This window comes from Poecilia latipinna, unplaced genomic scaffold (assembly GCF_001443285.1).
Source record: "Poecilia latipinna isolate Pla-1442-1.1 unplaced genomic scaffold, P_latipinna-1.0 Scaffold3271, whole genome shotgun sequence".
NCBI classification, from domain to species: Eukaryota; Metazoa; Chordata; class Actinopteri; order Cyprinodontiformes; family Poeciliidae; genus Poecilia; species Poecilia latipinna.
The window spans coordinates 18,714-32,247 of NW_015115887.1; the positions used below are offsets into that span (position 1 = coordinate 18,714).

At 37.5% G+C, this 13,534-nt stretch overlaps 1 protein-coding gene across 1 annotated transcript in view; it reads left to right on the forward strand.

Moving 5' to 3' along the window:
* Positions 1-12,862, forward strand: part of LOC106940539 (threonine aspartase 1-like) — a 27,109-nt gene extending 14,247 nt beyond the window's left edge. Inside the window, exons 11-14 of the mRNA XM_015023307.1 lie at positions 2,137-2,247; positions 4,965-5,072; positions 5,870-5,943; positions 11,581-12,862. Coding sequence (XP_014878793.1) covers positions 2,137-2,247; positions 4,965-5,072; positions 5,870-5,943; positions 11,581-11,673 — 386 coding nt within the window. The 3' untranslated portion in view covers positions 11,674-12,862. The remainder of the gene's footprint in view (positions 1-2,136; positions 2,248-4,964; positions 5,073-5,869; positions 5,944-11,580) is intronic.
* The last annotated feature ends 672 nt before the right edge of the window (positions 12,863-13,534 follow it).

The window sequence follows — 13,534 nt, forward strand, 5'->3', positions numbered from 1 at the left end:
TTTTTGTTGGTTAAAAAAATAAAATTAAAAAAAAAAAAAAAAAAAAAAAAAAAGATGTAGTAGTGATTGTGCAGCTCACTACATGCTTTATATATTTCCTGCTTAGCCCTACAACGGTTCTTTCATCTTAAGTCTTTAATTAAAAGTATTTCCAGCTAGATATTAAAGTAAGTGCGAGAGTGACCGGATTTTTTTTCTGGTTCAGTAATGCCCATTCCTCACATATTGGTTCAAACAGCAAACCAGCTGGCTGAATGAAAAAACATTTTTTGCATACGAGAAAAGCAAAAATATTACTTCTTCAACAATATAAAGAAATATTTAAAAGTTTCAGTAATACGTTAGCTTGCGGTCTGCTTGGTCTGTTTTGTTTTTCTGTTACTCAAGTGATGTACCATTGTAAAAATGAAGTAAATACTTCACTCATCATGTCTACTTTGGAAAGCTTTGGGGGACAATAGCATAATCTGGGATGACTATGGTAGAAAATATTTGTATTCAACAACTTTATGTGTCTTAAAACTTTGTTGGGTTGACTGCCAGGATCTGTTGAAGAGCCTGTTTCTTTCATCAGTGTGATGATGGCAGAGACATATTCCAGGATGACGATGCCAAGATTCGTTTTGCTTTTCTTTCTTTTTTTTTAAGTGGTTAAGGGAAGACGAGACAGTATTTAAGTGCATGACTAGTGTACCACAGACTCCAGACAATGATCCCATTGAAAAATCTTTTGGATGCTCTGGATATTGACTTTAGGTTGCAATCCGACTCTCCCATCCCTAATTAGACCAACTGGAAAACAAATAGAAAAATGCTGTGACTTTGCATAATGCTCAGATTTTTAACCAGGGATGATTTTAATGGCTAGATAATGTACAGACACCACATGACAATTTATCACAATAGGTCTTCAACTTGAAAATGTCAAAAAAGTGTTTTTTTTGTTTGTTTGTTGTTTTTTTTTTTTTTGCCAAGGTTTGTCAGTTTGATTTTTAGAATTTTTTTGTTGTGCCAACCTTTTGGCATAATTTTGACTGGACTGCTCCTTTTGGCAATATTAGAGTTAGGTTAGCTGACTTTATGGTAAACTGCTCTCAATCCTAAAAGAGCCCATTCACTATCTGTTTGGTCACTGGACGACATTGAATTCTAGTTGAACTGAACTTAACCTTCAATTGGAATGAAAATGATGAACCAAGCACCAAGACTGCAGCTTTCTGGATTAAAACAATAAAAATCTAAATAATGGTGCCAATGTTCAGAAACGTTTTAAGGTATCCCAATGCAGCTTTGGATACTTTTTCACAGCTAAAAGAGTTATTGTGTTTAATTATTTGTGAAAGATTTCAAACTTAAGAACCAGTTGCCATTCTAGAGATTTTGAGGTTCATATTTCGAATTATGAAAACTACAAGAGAGCACGCCTGCGGTTCAGGTGAAGACCGCACAACCCATATACAGAGTCCTGAATCCTCTGTCGGCGTGGTTTTGAGTCCCAGCCTGTTGACCTTTGCCGCATGTCTTCCCCGTCTCTCACGACCTGCTTTCCTGTAGCTTCACGATCAAATAAAAAAGCCACTAGAGCCAAATAAATCCTTTATGCACATAAAAAAAATACAAGAAATTAGAAGTCTGAAAAAGGCTACAATATTGAGATAAAGAATGTGGAGAATTGTGTTTGATTTCTAATTGCTCCACTTGGAATAAAGAAAAATTCAAACCTAACCTTAAAGCCTCAGAGTTAATTTGACCTAAAAGCCATATACCTATTCCATATGTTAGAATGTTGTTGAAATACTTATTTTAGTAACTCCATCACCAAGTATAACTCATTATATGGGGTAATTAGACAAAGACTGATGTTTTAGCACCCTTATTTCTCTTCATCGTGATGGTTTTTTGCTAACCGCTAATAAGATTAGACCAGTATAAAAACTATTTTTAAAAACGGAAATGTGGACTTAATGAAAAGTATGCTTAACACTTGCTTAATTTCAAAAGCTATTTTTAATCTGACAAACGAGACTCATCAGTATATATATATTCAAAATTTTTTTTAAAGAAGACTGTAGTCTAAATCTGTGATAACTAAAAAGTGTTAACCACGTTTGGTTTTCGCTGTGTGTGTTTTGTCAGGGTGTGGAGAGCATCTGATTCGCACCATGCTGGCTCGGGAATGCTCCACTGCCATGCAGTCTGAAGATGCCCACCAAGCGCTGCTGGAGGCTATGCAAAACAAGTTCATCAGTGAGTCACCCGCTTGTGCCTTGATGACCACTATTTTCCAAACACACACATACATACACACGCACACACATTTTCTGCAAGACAATGCTGCGTTTTTGACAAACGCATTGAGGGAATTAAACAAGCAGATGTTCCTCCCCGTGAAGAATGAGTGAGCCACCAGAAACGTTTAAAAAAAGAATCAAAAGAGACAACTTTTAACGTTTTATTGTTAAATAGTAAACTGATGTCCCACACATCACAGACGATGGCCGCAGAAGATTTAAGAAGACATGCACGTTTTGTTGCGTGCTTATTTGAAGGTGTAATTTTGCTGAGTTCCCTGAGGTGGCCAGTTTTAGAGATCCTCGTTAAGTGTGTTTGCTGTGCAGTGAATGACCAGTCTGTGCTAGAACAGAGGAAACAAAGAAAACACAAGTGGATACATGTGGTGGTTTCAGCCTTGTTCTGGCCTCTGAAAGTCCATCTATGTCTGGCTCTGTGATGTATTTGTTTTCCAACACTGAGGTCAGTTTGAAGTTATTTCATGTTTCTGTCTGAATTCACATCAGGTTTAAACACAGCTCCATAAATCTTTATGGCAGTGCGACTTAATCAAAGCTACGTGATGGGCTAAAATCGACTAAACGTCTTTGAAGCCATATACATCAGATTTTATATGTTAAGGCAGTAAAAATGTCAAACTTGTTTCACTAATTATTAGGGCCATAATTAGCCTTTTTTTTCCTCTCTCTCTACAGTTTGGAAAGTTTTGAAGGTAGGGAGGAATTCAGTCCGGAAAGACGGTTCACCCTGGCTCTGCCTCTATCAACTTTTCACTTTTCACTAACATGGAAAGTACATCAGTTCTTCTGTTTATTCTTTGTGACTGTCAAAGAACCATACAGACAGGTCCCACAGTAATTGCATTCATTCCAATTGATACTAGTTACCAAACAGAAGCCCTGACCCATGAGTACTTTCTATTTCAGAGAAAAGTAAGGAGTTAATGGCACCAGGAGCTCCTTTTAGGAGATAATCACATCTAATGCGATTTAATAGGTCTTAGCATGAACAAAAGCACATGTAGTTGGTCACAGTCAATAGCTTTGTCTAGGAGAAAAAGGTTCAACACTGAAAGGCAAGAGTATCACCTGTAGAAGGAGAATGTGAAGTTGTCTCCAGATCTTGGATCAAATCAGAGTCGGCAGTTCTCCCAGTGCATTTATATGTTGAAATAACCCTTTTTGAGCTTTGCTCATTTTTTTTTAAACACACTGCTGTTACTTTGAAGACAACTCTTACAAGGTAAATTCTGGGTGTTTGTGTGCCCTGCAACCAAAACCGAAAATTACTGAGCCATTGTTTAGCAAGTAGAAGTGACAAACACATACCAGCATTCTGTTTCCCAGCCCAGACTGAGACTTTAGAGCCAAGGGAACATCATAAGAAGGAGACAAACGTTTTTGAAGGACACAAAAAGAGCACTGAAGAGCAGACAAAATATTTTCATCAAATAAAACATTTGGCCCTGTTTTTTTTTTTTTTTCTTTTTTCTTTTTTTTACTTTTCTTGCTCCTGTTTTAAGACATGTCAAGTTATGCAGCAGTTGTTTGTAGTCTGTTCCTTTTACACACCAGGCTTTTTTGAATTTATTTGCACCACACCAAGATCAGCACAACTCATTCAGATTTGCAGTTTCATCATGCAACAAATTAGGTGCTTCTTTTTTCCTATTTGTTTTTTAATGTGAGGTGGGATAACTATTTTCCCTGTTAATTTTGTTGTTATTATTGCGCATATTACCTGTCATTATCCCTTTCATTTTGCCCACATGAAGGCAGTGAAATATTTTTATTTAGCAGACTGCTAAAGAGGATAATTGCATCAGAAGAGAATAATCATTTCCAGTTGTTTAACTTGGCTTTAAAAAAAAAAAGCAAATAACTCAACGGGGAAGAAAGGTTTTCAATAAATCCCTTTCATTTGATTAAAGGGACTGGGGTATGTGTAGTCCACACCAAGGTTTCAATAATTGTTTCAAAAAGTCAGGCAGAAAAAATATGCCTCTGAAGTTCAATACTCCTGGATTTAACCCAATGCTAGGGGCACATTTAGGACTGATGGTTCAAGGAAATCTTTTCAAGTTTAAAGCTTATTTACATTTTGTGGTAGTTATGATTTAATAAAAGCGAGTCCTTTCTGAACACGAGAGCCGCTTAACGTATCAATGTCAGTCTATGATTTGTCTGGTTAATAGCTTTTTTACTACTTTTACTACTAGCAGCCACATAAAGTCGTTTATGCACTGAAACTTACTGATATCTTAAAACCTTTCCAGAATAAAGGGTTTTCTGTGAAAATAGAACACAGTAAAACTGGTAAGTCTCTTTACTTTCAGTTGATTAGATCACTGATACCCAACGTTGCAGTCAGGACCCTACTTCTGGTCAACAAGTATAGAAATTAAACTAAGCAACAAAAAGTGGTGACGCATATTTACGTTTTAATATTTGAGGAAATCAAACTGGCTGCTGGCCATCGAGACTGTTTGTGTTATTATACATCAATTATATACCCACTGCACAGTTTAGGCATTAGATCAATCTGCTATTGTCTTGTATCCTTTTTTTTTTGTTTTGTTTGTTTCTTTGTTTGTGTATGTCTTTCTAAATTATTTTGATTGAAAGAGATGCCCTGTGGTCACAGATAAATATTCTGGCCCTTTCCGTTTTTAGGCTCACCGTTTCTGGCCAGTGAAGATCGTGTTCTGGGTGGAGTTATTGTCTTGAGATGCTGCAGATGTGTGGAAGCACAGCCATCTCCAAATATTGAAGCCGCAATGGGTAAAGCATTAATACTTGCATCTCTGTGCACAGATCCGTTCCTCTAACACCAGTTCTGACTGTATATATATATATATATATATATATATATATATAAATTAACGCATGGTTGAATGAGTAAAAGTGGGAGGAGATGCCGCGGCTTTCCTCGCTGGTGGTCTGAGGTTTAACTTGTGCAGTCAGGCTCTGGTTTCACCCCCTTCATCTCAGATTCAAACTCAGACCTCCCACTTTGGAATCAACTGCTAATCTTTGCACAAGTGGCTCCTTCTGAGAACTGCTCAGTTTGACTGTTTGTGTTCGTGGATCCGGTTTCTCTACCTGCAGCTTTGAGACAGAATCGTCTCTCTTCTGCTGGGCTGAGATCTTAAGATCAAAATCAGGCTGAAATGTTTCCAAAGTTGTGACCATTTCTCACTACTTTGGCACTTGGCAAAATGTAATGTTTACTGGTTTTCTCCATTGTTGACTGCGTGGTGTCTTTTATGGCCGTTTATTTTTGTGTTTTTATTATGTAAAGCACTTTGAACTGCCTTGTTGCTGAAATGTGCTCTATAAATAAACTTGATTGGTTGACTTCATAACTGTTGACGTAGGAATTAACAGCATGTCACGTTCTTCACATTAGAACGGTAAAATGGTCCATTATCACAGATTTGCTTCTAAACTTCTGTGTCTTTGTGTGATATGTTGTAGGGCTTTTAGATTACGTACATTTTGTATGCTAAAAGATGCCTTATGTTATTTATTCTGGATAAGCTCAGCCCTGTTTTATGTTTTTATTGTTCACTCCACAGTGGAGTTCCTGTGGAGTCACACCACAGAGAGCATGTGTGTTGGCTACATGTCTGCCCAGGACAGCAAAGCAAAGGTGAGCTTTTGAATTGCCTGATAATGTAAAATATATTAATATTAGTATATAGAGTAATATATTTAATAACACTTGTCCTACATCAGAATTTTACAGATTAGAAAAAAATATTTAAAAAATAGCTTTATGTCAGTAATATTACACTATAAAAGCCAAATGACTCCTGTGTTACAATTTGTTAATGTAAAAGATAAAAACAAACAAACTCCTCAATTATTCTGTAGTGCAAGCTGTGTTTGTTAATGTTCCTGACATGCTCTTATTCTTTCCTTCATTATATGTGAACTTTATGCTGCAATTTAGTAATATCTTCGGAAAACCTTCATCCTCAGCCAAGTGTTTTGTTACTAGTAGGGATGCACCAATAAAAATTTTGTGGCAGATTTCTGATACTGATTTTAATTTATTCAGATTTTGCTTTAAAAACTACAGCCACCATGCTTGTCTCTTTAGCCTGCTTTCAGTGAAGGGTGGTTAGTTATTTATAGGAGGCAACGTCACTCTCAGTATGTGATAGTGGAGTCATAGCTCCACAATCTGTTTAACAGAAAACAGTACCTTAAAACTGATACATGCATTCACAGAATACTACCATTAAACTTAAAGTTTTATTGCTTATAGACATTTTAGCAAAATTTTATGGCTTCTAAGAGCATTAGGGCTTTCTGATACAGTCTTCTGCATGATCTCTGTATCACAGTCTGGATCATATTTCTAAGTGTTTGCTTTCTGTGTGCTGTCCCGCCTTCCTCAGCTGTACCGTTCTCTTCCTCGTGGTTTGACTTTCTCTGATCACAGCCTTTAGGGTTTGAACGTATCCTAAAGGTTACTGAAACTCGTCCATCAGTGTAATTTCCTGCAAATCTCTATAAATGTGCATGATGCCTAATATATTTGTCTGAGTGAACAAGCAGGCTTCTTCAGAATCACAATACATCAAACAAGGTACTTTAAAAAAAATAAAGCACGCTTATTTCATTATAAATTCATGATTTATAATGAAATTATTCACTATGCTATTCACATTCAGCAGTAAAAAGTTACTTGCGTAAAGTGCAGCTTTAGGAGTCAGCCATCTCTGAATCTCCTGGGGCCCGGGTGTCCACTTCCTCTTCAGGGACCAGTGGTGATTTTGATATTGGAGAGCGCAGCCAGGATCACAGCTGCTCCACCAAACCTCACACTGCCTCTGCTGGAGGGCGACTGTGGGATTCGAGCTGTGCCTCTTGTGTTATGCCATCTGCACACCAGAGCAGCTGGCTTTTCTGTCCGTCATGCTCCTTCATCGGGTGCAAAACAAGATTTCCCTCGCTGATCCCCAGCTGGGACCAGAGATGTTTTCTGCTCAGTGCCTACATACGTTCATTAAAGGGGTACCATGGTGAACAGCATCTGTTTTCTCTCTCCCGTCAGATGAAGTTCAAATAGCAAGAGATAGGAACTTTAAAGCGTTCAGACTGCAGTCCCAGCTGCTGTGGTCTGCTATAGAGGCCCACGAAGTGCCACCTGCATGGCCATGACCTTGATGGTAAATCTGTGGGAATCTTCAAACTTGGAGAAGAGTAGAAGCAGAAGTAGTTTGGAACAAAGGGTGCCAGTGTTGTGCTAAGTCCTTGTTTAAAACAAATTGAAGTTTAAAATAACAAAACTCTTGCAAAACATGTATTTCTCACACCATGTTTTCATGCACAGTTTTCTGAGCTCAGATATTCACTGCCTTGGCTGTGAATCTTCAAACATTCCTTCCATTCCTATTAGCTGACCATTTCTGCCCAGCCAGAGTTCATCTTTCTCTGATTAAATGTGATAAAACATGAAAGGTGCTTTTGCACAGCAGCGTGAGTATTTGGTAAAGAGGTCACTGGGTTTCTGGTGTCTTTTGAATTGTTTTTCTTCAGATAGCTTAGTGTTTGTAGAAAACCAGACAAAACAACACTGTATATAGGGAGCAGTTCTGACCTGAAAAATACCACTAGCCAGTTGTGATTGACCAGATATTTTACCATGACTAACAAAATTTTAAAAAAGGCTAAATTTGACTCTTCTTTTAGTAACAGACTTCACACTATGTAGTCTTTAAACACTTAATATGGTGGGTTTACTGGTAGGACAAAAGAGTGAACGTTTTGGTTTCTGACCAAACATTTTCTGGTCAAGGCCAATCTGGTGCATATTTTCTCAACATCTCAGCTAAGAATGTTGATTTAGCATGGATTGTCAGGCACTTGTACGGTCGTGTTATATTTTTTCCCATTTCTATCAGATATCTGTTAAACATTTAGTCGTTCTCTTGTCTCTCCACTTTTCACTGTGACATAACGAGTGTTTTCATGAGGAAGAGCATCTGGTTTTATTCAAATATTCACCTGAATTTACCCTGAATTCAATCAAATGATGTTTTGCAAATCTACAAACCATTGGTTTAGACTGAATTTTGTTTTCTGATCACCTCGGTTGAATAAAGACAAAGAATGACAACAGTAAAACCTCACACAGAGCTTTGTTTTCTCCTCTTTTACATCTTAACCACTATAAAGATTTTCTTCTTCAATTGTGTAAAGCCAGAGAAAATCAAAAAAGCATGCACGCTTTTCTGGATATTATTTATTTTATATCTTTAAAAAAAAATAAAAAATTCATCTTTCAATGAGTTAAAAGTTAAAATAGCATATGATTGTCTTTGTAGTTATTCTAAGAGGGAAAAAATCTGAAAACCACAACAAAAAAACAAGAGCTTGGTCATAGAGCTACATTTATCCTTTCGTGTACACTGTGGTGTTAATGTGTGGCTTCTGTAACTCTTAAACACATTTATGTCAACAAAGAATGTTGTTTTTCTTAAACATTTGAACAATGAGCTGTCCTGTTCATGCTATATTTTGACACAGCTGCTGCCCTGTCATGTGGTTACTTTGGTCACCGAGTAACAAGTTGTAAACAGGTTTGCATGCCTTCTTTCTTTCCTACTTCATTTTGCTTCTTTTTTGAAGCTATTTTTTTTTATACAGAAGTTTTGCATGTTTCTTAAACAGAAATTCTCTGTTGGTCAATAGCAGTGGTGGCTTGTGAAGGAAATGTTAACATTGACACCACTGACAATCCTAAAAACCATATTCTAGCATATTTACACTTTCTCCTTTTTAAATAGGGCTTGAGCGTGTTGTTTATGACAGATATGATACAACACCCTCAAGTATGCTATACAAACATGTCATTTGGGCCTAAAGTCATTTTGGGCTTTTGATTCCCATGAAATCAACATTTCATGCACATCCATTTGTTGTATTCCCAATTTCTTTGCACTCTGCAGTACCAGGTGACCCCTCATTTTATATACGGTGGTGCCATTTTCAAGGCTGGCTTCCAAAGGCTAGCAGTGTATCAGACTGAGCTTTTTAAAGCAGGTTTTGTGATATTAATATGTGTTGAAATACCCTCCTTAATGCAAGTAAAAGCAAGCGAGTTGGTCTGTTTAGGCATTTTTGTGCTCGAAGCTGTTTTCAGAGCTTAAATGAAAATCAGACTTGTCCCAGACATGTTGCAGCGCTGCTGCCTGTATAAATGCATAATGTGCAACATTTACTCAACATTTCCTGCATTTTTTTCCCCCCAGCTAAGAACAAAGCCCTAAATATCAGTATTTGGGGTATTACTAGCCAAAACAAGCCATTAGAGAAGCATTTTATATTTGCTTGACATACATGTTAATCTCCTTTTATGAAGTGTAAAGCCTCCCCTTTATCCTCAATGGATGTTTGTATAAAACAGTTTTCCTCACTTGTTTGGCTATAAACTCCAGATTGTTGCTGCTCAGTAATGCTGCCCTTTCTATCTTATAAAATTAACATCCCCGTTCTTTTCTCGTATTTTCAGATTCTGTATCTTGAGGTGTTTACGTCAGACTAGCGTCATTACTTGACCCTGTTGCTTTTAACAGGACACAAGCCTCACATGTATTGATGTAAATATATTATAGGTTTAAACTGTCTTTGTCTGTCAGCCTTATGAATTCAAGCAGCCAGTTAACTGTGCCCTGTGGGGATTTTCAGTGGAGTATTTGGTGTGAAAACTGTTTTGCACTGGTCACAAACATCAAAAGGAAAACATTTAGTTTAAGTTGATCATGACTCATTCGAGGACTCGAACAGTTCAAATGAGACCTTCCTTTAACCTCATTTTCACAAGATGAAGGGAAGAAGATGAACTCAGAGGCGCGTACGAGGCATAATGGCCTCCTGAGAGTATTGCCATGTGTGGTTGACCTTGTCTGGCTGCTGTCCCATTGTAGTGACAGTTGCCCTCGGGCTGCTCAGGGGAATAGTCTGAGCCGACACCAAACAGCACCAGTCGAATCTTGCATCTGGATGAGTTATGTGGGACCAGCTCAGTGGCCTGACTCATCAGTTGGATTTTCTTCTCCCCCAAGAGGAAAGGAATCAGCGTTAGCCTTTCTGCCAAGAGAAAGGAAGGAGGATGACAGCCATTAATGGCACATGGAGGGGGGGGTCGATGACCTGTGATCCCCAGATGGAAGTATCACTCATGCCTTCACAGCTGTGTTTGCGACTTTCTTACAACTTTTCGGTCAGTTCAAATTGAAAAAATACAAACACGATGATGCTGACTGAATATCTTCAGGGGATCTAATCACACATGGCAAGTTACTGAAACGCTTCCAACAAATAAAATAAATGCAAATTTGTATTCTCTGGACATTAATAAACAGTCCAAAATTCTTTAAATTAACCAGTTAAATGAAGTAGTTATAGCTTTTTAAATCTACCGGTGTGTCTCTGTAATGTGCACATTTTGAGGTGATTATCTTTCTCTTTCCTGTGTGATTTTTTTAAAATTTCAAGTACTATCCAAATGAGATGATTATTTGTTATAATTGTCTTTGTTAGTAATATATTTTCTCAGTTTCTTTCTGGCCCAGCTTGGTAAAATAAGGTTGCTAAGTACAACTCTTCACTGTTGGGAAAATTAACATGTAATTTTTATTTAATTTTTTAATTTTTACAACTGACAATGACCTGCTAAATTACTCATAACACTGCTAAAGACAGCCACATAGTTTTATTTGGACACACACTGCCTACTTGTAGCTCATGGATTTACATGGTTGGAGCAAACTGGTAACATACTTCTCTGTGGCAAACAGTGACAGGCAGAACCAGTGGACTAGATGTTTATATCTCCCAGTGTTTGAGTTGAAGTTTCCAGGTTTGAGCCTCATTGTTTTTTCTGTGTTGTGATTTACTGATTATTCACCCATTTGAAGAGTTTCCCAGAGAAAGTTGGCTCAAAAACAATCACTGGAATAGGTTTTCCCAGTGGTGTGTTTTAGAGGCTTCACCCTTCCACCTCACCTGAACCAAATGACTGAATTCCCTCATCAGCAGGTCATTCAGCTCTGCAGAGGGCTGCTAATGAGCCATTCATTTGGTTCAGGTGTGTTGGAGAAAGGAGGCATCTAAAGTCACTCGCGTGGGCTGGAGTTTGGCACCTTTACGTTCAACCAAATTAGAAATGAAGCCTGGTGTGAGTCACTCTGTATTTTAATGGGGTTTTTTTTTGACTTGTACTTAAAATATACTGGGGTTTTTAAAAGTGTTTTTTATTTGTTGTTGCCTGCAGACTCACATATCCAGATTGCCTCCTGGAACGGTTCCTGGCCAGTCTTTGGCCATCGAGGGAGGGGTGTGTCGGCTGATGGGCGTGGTGGATTGAACCGCTTTCCCTCCTCTCTCTCTCTTCTTCGGGGCTTCCTTAGCAATACTCCTATACGAACTCAGACAATGCACATACAGGCACTCACACATACGAACAGCAACCCCCAACTTCCCATAACCTTTGCGATGCCAGAGATAATAAGCTTTCATTGTTTGAACAGGTGTTCAGGAAGAAGTGATGAGCGATAGCTACTACTTAGTGCACTTATAGGACTTCCCTTTGCCGTTGCCGACCTCCAGTATGCATTCTATGCCAGTTTACCCTCCAAGCTCTCCAGTGTCACCTGGAATAAACTTGATGCATCATTACATTGATGTACCATTACTTTTCTTTGATACTTTTTGTTTCCCCCCAGCTAATTAATACCTCCCTGCATTTTGTACAAAAGCTATAATCTAGGGAAACAGGGTGGATGCTATATTGTGTTGCAGAAGAGATGTGACTATTTTCACATTTTTTATAAATTTCAAATCCATGATATTTTTTGCTTGTTTTCAAACAACAATGTATGGAATATGTAAAAGTGCACCTTTTGAACTGTCTGCTACTCAAGATTTTTGCTTGCAATAATTTAGAGCCTTTGGTTTTTAACAATAATAAAAAAAAATACATTAGTTTGTTATGTAACCACCTGTACTGTTAAGACTCCAGCATTATTTAAAATGTAGCATAACGCTTATTTTCTATCATTTCAGGCATTGAATGTTTTGCTTCCTTTATAAAATGTGCATACATAAATACTGCATGTCTAGAATGAGCGACTTTCTCTTACCCTGTAGTTACAGAGTTGATCTATAAGGAGGAAGCCGAGCACTTCCAGAGTGACAACTGTTACTTATCATTTATAAATCACATTTTATTTTTCCGCAGTCCCACTGGCAAAGAGGCTGTATTTTCCTGCTGGAAGAATCCAGCTAAAACAAATGTCTATGTCAGGCCCATGAAATGGGGCTGTTGAATTGTACTTGAAAAGGGTGACTGTCTGAACAATCACCCTTTTTCCCCAACTACATTGGGGACAATGGGGGTTAGCTGATGTGCTTATTTTACTTTATTACTTAGTAACATGAAAAAAACTCCTGTTGATTTCTATATAGAAATTATATTGAATTGTATAAGCTTTGCAAACCATATATGTGCAAAACTCTGCAGTGCTGAGAAACTGAATAAAATCTACCTTGCTACACTTTTGTCTGTGTTTTAACACCCCAATATGAAATGAGTTTTTCCAACTGTGTCCATCAAACAATCAATCATTTCCCGCTTAATCCAGGGTCGGGTCATAGGGGCAAAAGGCTGTTTTTTTTTCTGTACGTAAAGTGTGTTTTAAAGTTACTTGCTTGATTTAAAACCCAATATAAATATTTAGTGGGATTTATTTATGTTTTCATTCAAGATTTTTGGGCTTTCTGGCTTTAAAATATGATGAAATGTGGCATTTTAAAGAAAAAAGGAGTTTGAGTAGCTGCTATGTGACGTAATAACCCTACATAATTAGCTGCTTTAAATATTGATAAGTCCTGCAGATCAGTTCAGAACTGATGCAACTAAGTTGATTACTTTTTGGACAGCAGTCAATGTGGAGCTCACCACAATGAAAAAACATGGTCTGACAATTGGCCTACAATGTAACTGGAAAACAAATCAGTAAAAAGGATTGTAAATAAAAAAAAAAGTGCAATAACCTGGCATGAATAAGTGCGCACCTACTAGCTGGATGAACAGTTTTTGATGTAATTTCTACATTTTATTTTCTTCACCATTAGTTTTGGTGAATCTGATTAATCTGGAACAAAGATCTGCTGTACTTGAAGAAGACAGTATTATACATGTTAATAAAAACATGCTTCAACAAAGT